A 10837-nucleotide genomic window follows, 5' to 3' on the forward strand; every position below is an offset into this window, starting at 1 on the left:
AAGGAAATGTGTTATCCCAGAAAAAGAGTTTTTAAGAAAACTCAGAGAATAGAGTCCTAAGAATCCTAGGAAATAGAACCAAGCTTAAAAGGAACTTGGAACTTGGAAGGGTGATAGCAAATAGGTGTGGTGATTAATAGGGAATTGTTGTACTTGTTTTACAACTCGGTGGCCTGTAGGAAAATCGAAATTTGCATTTGTCATTGCTGAGGTCATGCTTTTATATTTATAGATCTTATTGTTCTTTTTTTTTTTTTTTTTTTAAATCCCATCCTGGTTCTTCGGCTGATTTTGACGCCAAGGGCACAAGAGACTACAATCCCCGGCAGATGGCAGTTCGGGAGAAGGTGTTTGATACAATCATCAGCTGCTTCAAACGCCATGGTGCAGAAGTAATTGATACACCTGTGTTTGAACTAAAGGTGAGAGAAGGGAGGATGGGCACATGCCCTTGACCGGAATCGAACCTGGGACCTTTCAGTCCGCAGGCTGACGCTCTATCCACTGAGCCAAACCGGTTTTGGCAACATAAACTATTACTTTAAAGATTGAGGGTATTTAGAAGATATTTTCAGAAAAATGAACCAAGTTAACCTTGTCACTTCAAGGAAAACATTTCACAGTATTTGTTGCCAGTGATAAAATTTAAGTGATCGGGTGAAAGTTAGGATTTTAGGAAAGTTCTATTGTCTACCTTGAGCTTGACAGCTTCCCAGTACTTAAAGACCTTCCTGCTGCCCTAACCAGTTTGGCTCACTGGATAGAGCGTCGGCCTGCGGACTGAGGGGTCCCAGATTCGATTCCAGTCAGGGGCATGTACCTTGGTTGCAGGCACATTCCCAGTAGTGGGTATGCAGGAGGCAGCTGATCGATGCTTCTCTCTCATCGATGTTTCTAACTCTATCCCTCTCCCTTCCGCTCTGTAAAAAAATCAATAAAGCATATTTTTTAAAAAAAGACTTTCTTGCTAAGATCTATGGTAATATTAACAAATCTGGTTTTCTGATATTATATAAGGAAGTGAGTGTACCAATATTTGGAAGATCTGTATAACCGGTATCAATGAACCAATATTTTCCAATAACCAATGTGTGATGTCATAAAATCATGCATGGATAAAAGATCCATTCAAAGTAAAAGATAGGCGAGTAATAGATATTTTTTAAATTGTAGTAAAATATACATAACATAAAATTTGCTTTTTTTTTTTAAATCCTCACCTGAGGATATTTTTTCCATTGATTTTTGTAGAGAGTGGAGAGGAGGAAGAGGGGGTGTGCAGTAGGCAGCCGATCAATTGATCAATGATTTTCTCTCATCGATGTTTTTACCTCTCTCTCCTCCCTTCTTCTCTCTGAAATCAATAAAAACGTTTTTTTTAAATGAACAAATTAGAGAACAAATATTCATTAGGATTGTTTTAAGTTATGTTGGGAAAGGATGTTACTTGTAACATTGGGAGTTCAGGTAGTTAAGCCAGTTTGCATTGGCCACATGCCTGTCAGCAGGTAGGTGCTTTCTACGAGGCAGGAAATGTGTTATCCCAGAAAAAGAGTTTTTAAGAAAACTCAGAGAATAGAGTCCTAAGAATCCTAGGAAATAGAACCAAGCTTAAAAGGAACTTGGAACTTGGAAGGGTGATAGCAAATAGGTGTGGTGATTAATAGGGAATTGTTGTACTTGTTTTACAACTCGGTGGCCTGTAGGAAAATCGAAATTTGCATTTGTCATTGCTGAGGTCATGCTTTTATATTTATAGATCTTATTGTTCTTTTTTTTTTTTTTTTTAAATCCCATCCTGGTTCTTCGGCTGATTTTGACGCCAAGGGCACAAGAGACTACAATCCCCGGCAGATGGCAGTTCGGGAGAAGGTGTTTGATACAATCATCAGCTGCTTCAAACGCCATGGTGCAGAAGTAATTGATACACCTGTGTTTGAACTAAAGGTGAGAGAAGGGTAAGAAATTGCATGGTGGGAGAATGGGTATGTGAACAACAAGAGGATTACAAGAGAGTGAGGCCCAAAGGCCTCTCTCCTGTTGTGGACAAAGACCAGTATTTTCTCCAGTGAGAAAGGGGATGGGGCTGGCTTAGAGGGAGAGGTCCTGCTTTTTATTTACCTGGTTTTGGCCAGCGGCTTTCAAAAGAGAACCCTTCTAGCCCTAGCTGGTTTGGCTCAGTGGATAGAGTGTCGGCCTGTGGACTGAAGGGTCCCTGGTTTGATTCCAGTCAAGGGCACGTGCTGGGTTTGCGAGCTCTGTCCACAATAGGGGGCATGCAGGAGGCAGCCAATCAATGATTCTCTCTCATCATTGATGTTTCAATCTCTCTCTTCCTCTTCCTTCCTCTCTGAAGTCAATAAAAATATATTTAGAAAAAATAAATAAATAAAACGTCTATCTCATTCCTTTGAGCTAACGCACTGCCTTGAAAAGGCCACTTCCAAAATGCACATTCACTTACAAAAAAATAACAAGGCACCGTTTCATATCGGTAAAATTCACAGTATGAAGACTGTAATACTCAGTGCACTGAGGTTTCACTGAAACAGGAACACAGGCTGAATAAATGTTAATTAAGAGTGGTTGCTTCTGAGATAAGATTATGGGTGATATAAATTTTCATCTTTGTGCTTTTGGTTTCCCAAACATTTGATACAGTTTTTAAAATAAGAATTTTAAAGATGGCAAGCCCTGACCAGGTAGCTCAGTTGATTAGAGCATCATTCTGATACACCAAGGTTGCAGGCACATAAAAGAATCAATCAATGAATGCATAAATAACTGGAAAAACAAATATATATATATACAAAATGAACCAATATTTTATATATATGTACATATGTATATGTACATATATATACATATATATATCAAGTCAATTTTAAAAAAATACTGAGATATTGATGTGTTAAAGAAATTAGAAATTGCAGATTTTCTCTTCAGATTGCAGCTTAAAATGCCATTCGTCCAGTAATTCTCTGCAACTACCCTGCCTAAAGTAGCCCTTATCTATCACAGCAACCTGTTTGGTTTTCTTTAGAGCAGGTATCACTATCTGAAATTATCTGTTTTCTTGCATTAGTGTATTGCTGGTTTTTTCTCACTTAAATAGAAGACCCATGAGGACATGGACTGCCTTTGTCTTATTCAAGAACAGACATGTGTGCTGGGCATTTATCTGCAGGCTCAATTTATAGAAATGGAATGCTGAGCAGAACGATTATACTCATTTATATTTTTACCAACTGTATTAGTTTTCTAGGGTTGCCATAACAAAGTATCATACTCTGGGTGGCTTAAAAAACATACATTTATTGTCTGGAGCTAAAAGTATGAGATGTTTCCTTCTGAAGCCGTGAGAGGAGGATCTATCTGTTCCCGGACTCTCCATGGCTTGTGGATGGGGTCTTTTCCCTATATCTTCACAGCATCTTCCCTCTGTGTCCGCATTTCCTCTTTTTGTAAGGACACCAGTTATATTGAATTAGGGCCCACCCTAATGACTTCATTTTAGCGTAATTATCTCTTTAAAGATCCTATCTCCAAATACAGTCACATTCTGAGGTTACTAGGGGATAGGACTTTAAAATATGAATTTTGTGGAGGACACAGTTTAGCCTATAAGACCAACCAGTGTGCGAGTTTTTCTGCTTCTACAACATGAACTTTTCAAGCTTTTTAAACTTTGGCAACTAGAAGGTGAAATAAGTTATTGAACATATTACAGGGCAAGGACTGCTTTTGACATTGTTGAAATCTCAGGTGTCATAAAACATTTATGATTCTTGAACTAATAACCCACCCCTAGTTTACCCTCAGAAAAAAATGCGTGTTCCCAAATATATTTATTTAAATGTTATAGAACTTATTAAAGAATTGAATAACCTAAACACCTAACAGTGTAATCCTAGGAAGGAATACAGAGCTGCTTCTCACTGAAATATTATGCAGCTTTTAAAAATAAAATTTCAGCTGTCACAAAATGGAAATAGTGATAAGCAGAAGACAAAATCGGTGTTTCCTTTTTTTCTTAATCCTCACCCAAGGGTATTTTTCCATTGATTTTTAGAGAGAGTGGGAAAGACAGAGAGAAATATCGATGTGAGAGAAACACATCAATTGGTTGCCTCCTGCACGAGCCTGGACCAGGTACCCTGCAATCAAGGTACGTGCCCTTGACCCGGAATCGAACCCGGGACCCTTCAGTCTGCAGGCTGACGCTCTATCCAGGGGTCCTCAGACTTTTTAAACAGGGGCCAGTTCACTGTCCCTCAGACCGTTGGAAGGCCGGACTATAGTTTAAAAAAACAACTATGAACAAATTCCTATGCACACTGCACATATCTTATTTTGAAGTAAAAAAACAAAACGGGAACAAATACAATATTTGTATTTGCATGGGGCCCGCGGGCCGTCGTTTGAGGACCCCTGGACTCTATCCACTGAGCCAAACTGGCTAGGGCTCCTTTTGATTATAACTAAATTAAATACATAAGCCATTGGGATAGAGGGCAGAGGAAATATAGACAAGTGAATTTTCGTTTTCAAAACTTCTTTTAAATTGTACTTATCATTGTGACCACATTTCTTTATGTTTTCTTCAGGAAACCCTGACTGGAAAGTATGGAGAAGACTCTAAGCTTATCTATGACCTGAAAGACCAGGGCGGGGAGCTGCTGTCCCTTCGCTATGACCTCACTGTATCTTTCTACGTGTGGGCTCTTGACACTTCGGGTTGATTGGCCTTCACTGGGCTGGGGCTATTGCTAGCTCAGGTTTGGGGACAGCCAGACCTGAGTGGGATCAAATATGACGCCTTTGGCAACCAGGGGAATTATTTCTCTAAACCAGGAGCAGGACTTTGGCTAAACAGAGCATAGCCTTAGAAGTTTTCTGAAATCTGAGTGAGACCTCAGCTTTATGTCAGGGCCCAGTTTTAACTCTACCGGCAATGCCTTGGTTCCAGAATACCGCTCCCCTTCCCTGTCCAGTGGACAAAGTTCTTAACTGACCAGTAGCATTTCCTTTATCTCCAAGCTAAGCCAGAAAATCATCTGCCCAGAGATCCCACGTGGGGCCCTTTTTCTGCTCCCTGACCCACGTACCCAGCCCCTGCTGTGCTCAGCAGAGACCATGGTGGAAACACTACCAAAGTGAAAGGAGCCTTAATCTTTTTTGAGACGTCAGCTGCCCCTTATGTTCACAAAGTTGTTGTTTCTTTTTTAATGTTCAGAAATGCCATTAATCTTACGGGTGTTGGCTTTACCTGCGCAGGGAGGGAGACCCTTGCTTCTGTTGGTGATGATAATCAGCTTCCAGACTGTGCTAGGAGGGGCTTTCTCCTTAACTCTTGTTATCAGGTTCCTTTTGCTCGATATTTGGCAATGAATAAACTGACCAACATTAAACGCTACCACATAGCAAAAGTATATCGGCGGGATAACCCAGCCATGACCCGTGGCCGATATCGGGAATTCTACCAGTGTGTGAGTATGTGGCTAACTTGGCCCTCCCTCAAGCCAGTGGCATCTGCTGAGCACTCATGGTGTCCTGAGCAAACTGGGTGCCCCAGATAATGCTAACTCTTAGGTTTCTTTGGTATTTTCCTATAGATTTCACAAAGGGGAGGGAGAACGGGTAATTCTCCCCGTTTTACATATGGGTAAATTTGATTCTCAGCAGAATGAAGAGATCATTGGGATAAGAAAGTCAAAGTCAGCACTAGAACTCTTGGTCCAGTGCTCTTCATATTAAACCACAGTGATAGGATCAGAGTAAAGGATGAGCAAATTGGATTTGAGGTATGAAATAATCCAGACTGGTGGGCAGAGCTTCTGAATAAATAGAGAAAATAACTAGGACTAAGGCTGTATGGTTGCCCACCAGTGGTAGGAGGAAATAGCAAAAGCAGATGAATGAGATGATGAAGGAATACTAGTCCGATACATGGAAAGGAAATGAGTACTAGTGAGACACACAAGAATGCTGGGGTTTTCCTCTGGGCTAATGATAGAGAATGGAAAAAAAAAGTGGTCTATGCATGAGTGCAAACTGGCTTTTCAGAGAGAGCAAGAGCAGAGCTCCCAAGGATCCCCTCTGAAAAACCCCCGAGGACCTCTGCCTCTCTCCCTGCAGGATTTCGACATTGCTGGGCAATTTGACCCCATGATCCCTGATGCAGAGTGCCTGAAGATCATGTGTGAGATCCTGAATTCCCTTCAGATAGGTGACTTCCTGGTCAAGGTCAGAGCTGAACAAGGCTGGGAGGGCAAAGTCTGTGCAGAGGGACCAGTAGCCTAAGGGACCAAAGCTTTGGAGGGTCATGTAAAGAGATGCTTTGGGTCCCCAGGTGAATGATCGGCGCATCCTAGATGGGATGTTTGCGATCTGTGGGGTTCCTGATAGCAAGTTCCGTACCATCTGCTCGTCAGTGGACAAGCTGGACAAGGTAATGACCCAAACATCTGACTCCTTTATTCCCAGATCCCTCCCTGCCTTGACAAATGGAAAACAACTGTAAGGGGGGTGGGGGCGGGGGTGGGAAGGGGCTGCCTCTGTGCCCACCAGGGAAAAATTAGCCTTAGGATGTAGGTTGAAGGGCAGCTTCTGCTCCAAGGCTGCCCCTGAGGAGGGCTCATACTTGTTCTGTGGGGAAGGTGCCCAAGGGTCCCTGACTGCTCTCTGTCTGCCCAGGTGCCCTGGGAGGAAGTAAAGAACGAGATGGTGGGAGAGAAGGGCCTCGCACCCGAGGTGGCTGACCGCATTGGGGACTATGTCCAGCAGCATGGTGAGAAGTGAACCCTGCCTCCCCATCAGCCATCCCACTGCCCTAAATCCTAAAGCTGAAACTCTTCTCTCCGTGTGTGTATGTGTAGGAGAGAGAGAGAGGATGGGAGAGAGACAGAGAAGTGGGAAGTGGGCGGGGAGTGGGGGGAGCACACATACATGTACGATCCAGGCAAAATGATACAGCCCCTACTTTTTTCTTCTGATCAGTCATTCTTGCTTGCAAATCTGTCTCCCCAGGTGGGGTATCCCTGGTGGAACAGCTGCTCCAGGATCCTAAACTGTCTCAAAACAAGCAGGCCTTGGAGGGCCTGGGAGACCTGAAGCTGCTGTTTGAGTACTTGACCCTGTTTGGCATTGCTGACAAGGTGAGTCAGGTTGGGGACGGGAGCCCTCCCTGTGCTCTGGGGCTTCAGGTCCTTGATCCCCATCTGGTACTGACATGTTCTTGTCCCCACAGATTTCCTTCGACCTGAGCCTTGCTCGAGGGCTGGACTACTACACTGGCGTGATCTATGAGGCGGTGCTGCTTCAGACCGCGGCCCAGGCAGGGGAAGAGCCCTTGGGCGTGGGCAGTGTGGCTGCTGGAGGCCGCTATGATGGGCTGGTGGGCATGTTTGACCCCAAAGGGCGCAAGGTGCCATGTGTGGGGCTCAGCATTGGTGTGGAGCGGATCTTTTCCATCGTGGAGCAGAGGCTAGAGGTGAGTAGAAGACAATCTGGGCAGGCAGTGACAACTGGGCTATCTTCTTTGATCCCCCGGGGGGTCACTTTGGGCAAGGAGCATCTTTGCAGAGAAATGGAGAAAAGATGGACACTACCACACAGACTCCCACCCCATTATAGGACAGCTTTATGGATTTCTGATCATTCTTTTTTCACAAAATATCTGGTTCTGGGTCCCTTCTTCCCTCTGAGCTGTCAGGAATCTAGGCTGGTAAAATTTTTACAACAGCCTTCTGAAAGTAGCTACTTTTACTATCTTTAGAGAACTAAAGATTTTCGATGAAATACCCCAAAGTCATGACTCTCTTAAGTGACAGAGTCCATTTGAATCCAGGCAGTCTAACTGTGAAGTCTTGCTCCCAACCATGCTGTGATAGTCTCTGAGGGGGGAGCGTGTGTCTGAGGCCCTGAGATCCTAAGATGGCTGTCCTGACTCTAGCACCAGGAGTACCACCAGGGAAACCCCTCGTGGCCTCAAGTGCACCTTTGTGGCTGCTGCTCTTAACTGGCTGCTTCCATTTCATCCCCTGGAGAAAGCTCTAGCAGTGACCTTCCCACTGCTCCATCCTTTTCTCTAGGTGGAAACCACCCATGCTTCCCAGTTAAGGTCACTGTTCCAACAGGCGCCTTATGTTGTAGGAGCTATGAAGATAGTGTTCCAGAAAAAGACAAGGGGCGGCAGCAGCATCCTCCCTTCCCCCATCCACACACACCCTGGGTTGTGCCCCATGAGCTGTACCCTCCCCACTGGCAGACAGTAAGTGGGAACTAGAACTGCTAGGGCTGATTGGGTTGCCTGATGGGCTCACAGTATCACTTCGGTGTTACTGTTCTTGTGGGCCCTTAAGGTAGATGGAAGTAAGCTAGAAGTTTCTATAAATAAGCTACCTTTGCCCTCACCCTAGGTAATTTATTCTGGCACGTCAGATGTACAAGCTAGTCAGTTTATTTTTTTCTTTAATATATTTTTATTTATGTCAGAGAGAAAGGGAGAGGGAGGGAGAGGTAGAAATATCAGAGAGAAAATCATTGATTGGCTGCCTCCTGCTCAAAACCCAGGCATGTGCCCTGACTGGGAATTGAACTGTGACCCCCTGGTTCATAGGTCAGCACTCAACCACTGAGCCACACTGGCTGGGCCCAGTCAATTTACTTCTTTTTTTTTTAAATATATTTTATTGATTTTTTACAGAGAGGAAGGGAGAGGGATAGGGAGTTAGAAATATCAATGAGAGAGAAACATCGACCAGCTGCCTCCTGCACACCCCCTACTGGGGATGTGCCTGCAACCAAGGTATATGCCCTTGACCGGAATCGAACCTGGGACCCTTCAGTCCACAGGCCAACGCTCTATCCACTGAGCCAAACTGGTCAGGGCCAATTTACTTCTTCTATCATCTAAGAGCTACCTTATGCCCAGTGGCTGGATGAGAAGACTGGGCCCCTGCCCTGATGGAGCTGGCTGAGTTGGACTTGGTCCCAGGATCCTGACAAGGGCCTGCTCTCTTTGCTCTTTGACGGTGTTACGATGGGTAGCCCAGCTCTCTGACTTTTATCTGCACCTTCCCCAGGCATTGGAGGAGAAAGTACGGACTACAGAGACACAGGTGCTTGTGGCATCCGCACAGAAGAAGCTGCTGGAGGAGAGACTGAAGCTCGTCTCAGAGCTGTGGGATGCTGGGATCAAGGTACAGGAGGCAAGCCCCTAGGTGGCAGCAAACGGGAATGCTGGGCACAGACTAAATACAAGCTCACCCTGCTATCCTGCGATTTCTTGGGGCGGAACTCTGAGCTAGGTGACAGGTTGGGCCCCAGGAGGTTGATCCTGAGGAATGCAGAAGTCAGCCTTCATCTTCTGCCCGGGTTCCCTGCAGGCTGAGCTGCTTTACAAGAAAAACCCAAAGTTACTGAACCAGCTGCAGTACTGTGAGGAGACAGGCATCCCACTGGTGGCCATCATCGGTGAGCAGGAGCTCAAGGATGGGGTCATCAAGCTCCGTTCAGTGGCCAGCAGAGAAGAGGTAAGTAGGTGGGCAGGAAGGCTGAGGGACAGGGAATGTATGCCATTTCAGCAGGCCAATGCCCATTCAAGACCCGAGCAAAAGCCTGGTGTTCTCACAAGTACACACGTGTAAAGGATGTAAGGGCCTGTTATTAGGATCCTGGTAGGGTCAGACTCCATGCCCACAAACACCCTGTGTCTCTGGCTCCCCCAAGAAGCACCGTCCACCCTGAATGTTCTGGGTTCCTGCTCTGAGCTGAGCCAAACCTGATGACCAGAGGGAGGAGTGGGCACTCAGGGAGCAGTGGAGTGGAAGCTGCTCATATCGCTTTCTTCCCCCATCCTGGCCAGGTGGATGTCCGAAGAGAAGACCTTGTGAAGGAAATCAAAAGGAGAACAAGCCCACCCCTTTGCATCTGCTGAATTGAGCAAACTCTCAGAGGAAAGTGGACGGGCACTATTTAAGGCTAAGACAAAACTCTGCATATATACTTCAGCCTCTTCGCACACTTCCAGTGGGAAACCTGAAGAGTAGTCAAAACAGAGACTTTTTATTTTTATTATTTTATTGATAATCACAGGTAATTTTACTGTGCCATTTTCCATAGAAAGCCCTGGGGGCTCAATCCAGTCTGGCCCCGAGGCTACAAGGACCGCGCCTGAGATGGCTCCCTCTGCAGGACCCTCCACCAGGAGGAGACACTGCTCCCCACAACCCGTCACCAAAGGTGCAATAAAATATCTCAACCACTGCAGCCCGTCTGTGTCGCTATAGCCTAGCGCCTTCCTGCCCTGTCAGTCTGACCGCTTTAGCAGTGGGAAATGGGGAGACAGACTGACAGCAGGCTCTTGCCCGGGGTGAAGGGTGCCCCCTGCGTCCTTCTTCCCTCCGTGGTGTGCCAGCCATGTCTCAGGAGCCGAGTCGGCCTGCAAACTCAGCCACTAGGGTTTCTAGCTTTCACCTGAGGGTCCCGGCGCACGTGCGGCGGATACTCCCACCCCCCGTGGGAGGCGGGGTCGTGCTCGGAGCCAATGCGAGCTTGGGAGGTGGAGGGGTAGGGAAGCTTCCAGAGGCCGCTAGGGAGGAGGTTATAAAAGGGACCAACGCCGGACCAACGCCAGAGCAATGCAGTCCAAGCGGGAGTACGAGGTAAGCGTTTGCCAACGAGGGGTGAACGAGCACCACCTGCGCAGGGAGTGGGGGCCCTGGGGGCCCGGCACAACAGGCGAGGCGGGGGCGGGCGCGGCCATCCGCCATTCCGACCTGCCCTTTCCCCAGCAGCTGTGGTGTGAGAGGGTGAATCCAGAGAACAAGGCGGC

At 46.2% G+C, this 10837-nt stretch overlaps 2 protein-coding genes across 3 annotated transcripts in view; both read left to right on the forward strand.

Moving 5' to 3' along the window:
- HARS (histidyl-tRNA synthetase) overlaps window positions 1–10272 on the forward strand; it is a 14890-nt gene extending 4618 nt beyond the window's left edge. Inside the window, exons 3-14 of one of the 2 annotated variants that reach the window (XM_015569601.1) lie at window positions 303–422; window positions 1828–1947; window positions 4608–4703; window positions 5364–5489; window positions 6139–6246; window positions 6353–6451; window positions 6697–6790; window positions 7030–7157; window positions 7250–7492; window positions 9087–9203; window positions 9390–9536; window positions 9869–10272. In XM_015569601.1, the coding sequence (XP_015425087.1) occupies window positions 303–422; window positions 1828–1947; window positions 4608–4703; window positions 5364–5489; window positions 6139–6246; window positions 6353–6451; window positions 6697–6790; window positions 7030–7157; window positions 7250–7492; window positions 9087–9203; window positions 9390–9536; window positions 9869–9940 (1470 nt within the window). In that variant the 3' untranslated portion in view covers window positions 9941–10272. The remainder of the gene's footprint in view (window positions 1–302; window positions 423–1827; window positions 1948–4607; window positions 4704–5363; window positions 5490–6138; window positions 6247–6352; window positions 6452–6696; window positions 6791–7029; window positions 7158–7249; window positions 7493–9086; window positions 9204–9389; window positions 9537–9868) is intronic. The other variant, XM_006772412.2, reaches the window with a different exon arrangement.
- Window positions 10273–10338: 66 nt separating this feature from the next.
- The window catches only part of DND1 (DND microRNA-mediated repression inhibitor 1), a 2604-nt gene continuing 2105 nt past the window's right edge, over window positions 10339–10837 (forward strand). The window contains exons 1-2 of the mRNA XM_015569587.1: window positions 10339–10667; window positions 10800–10835. Of these exons, the coding sequence (XP_015425073.1) occupies window positions 10644–10667; window positions 10800–10835 (60 nt within the window). The 5' untranslated portion in view covers window positions 10339–10643. The remainder of the gene's footprint in view (window positions 10668–10799; window positions 10836–10837) is intronic.

Source organism: Myotis davidii, unplaced genomic scaffold (assembly GCF_000327345.1).
Source record: "Myotis davidii unplaced genomic scaffold, ASM32734v1 scaffold545, whole genome shotgun sequence".
NCBI lineage: Eukaryota > Metazoa > Chordata > Mammalia > Chiroptera > Vespertilionidae > Myotis > Myotis davidii.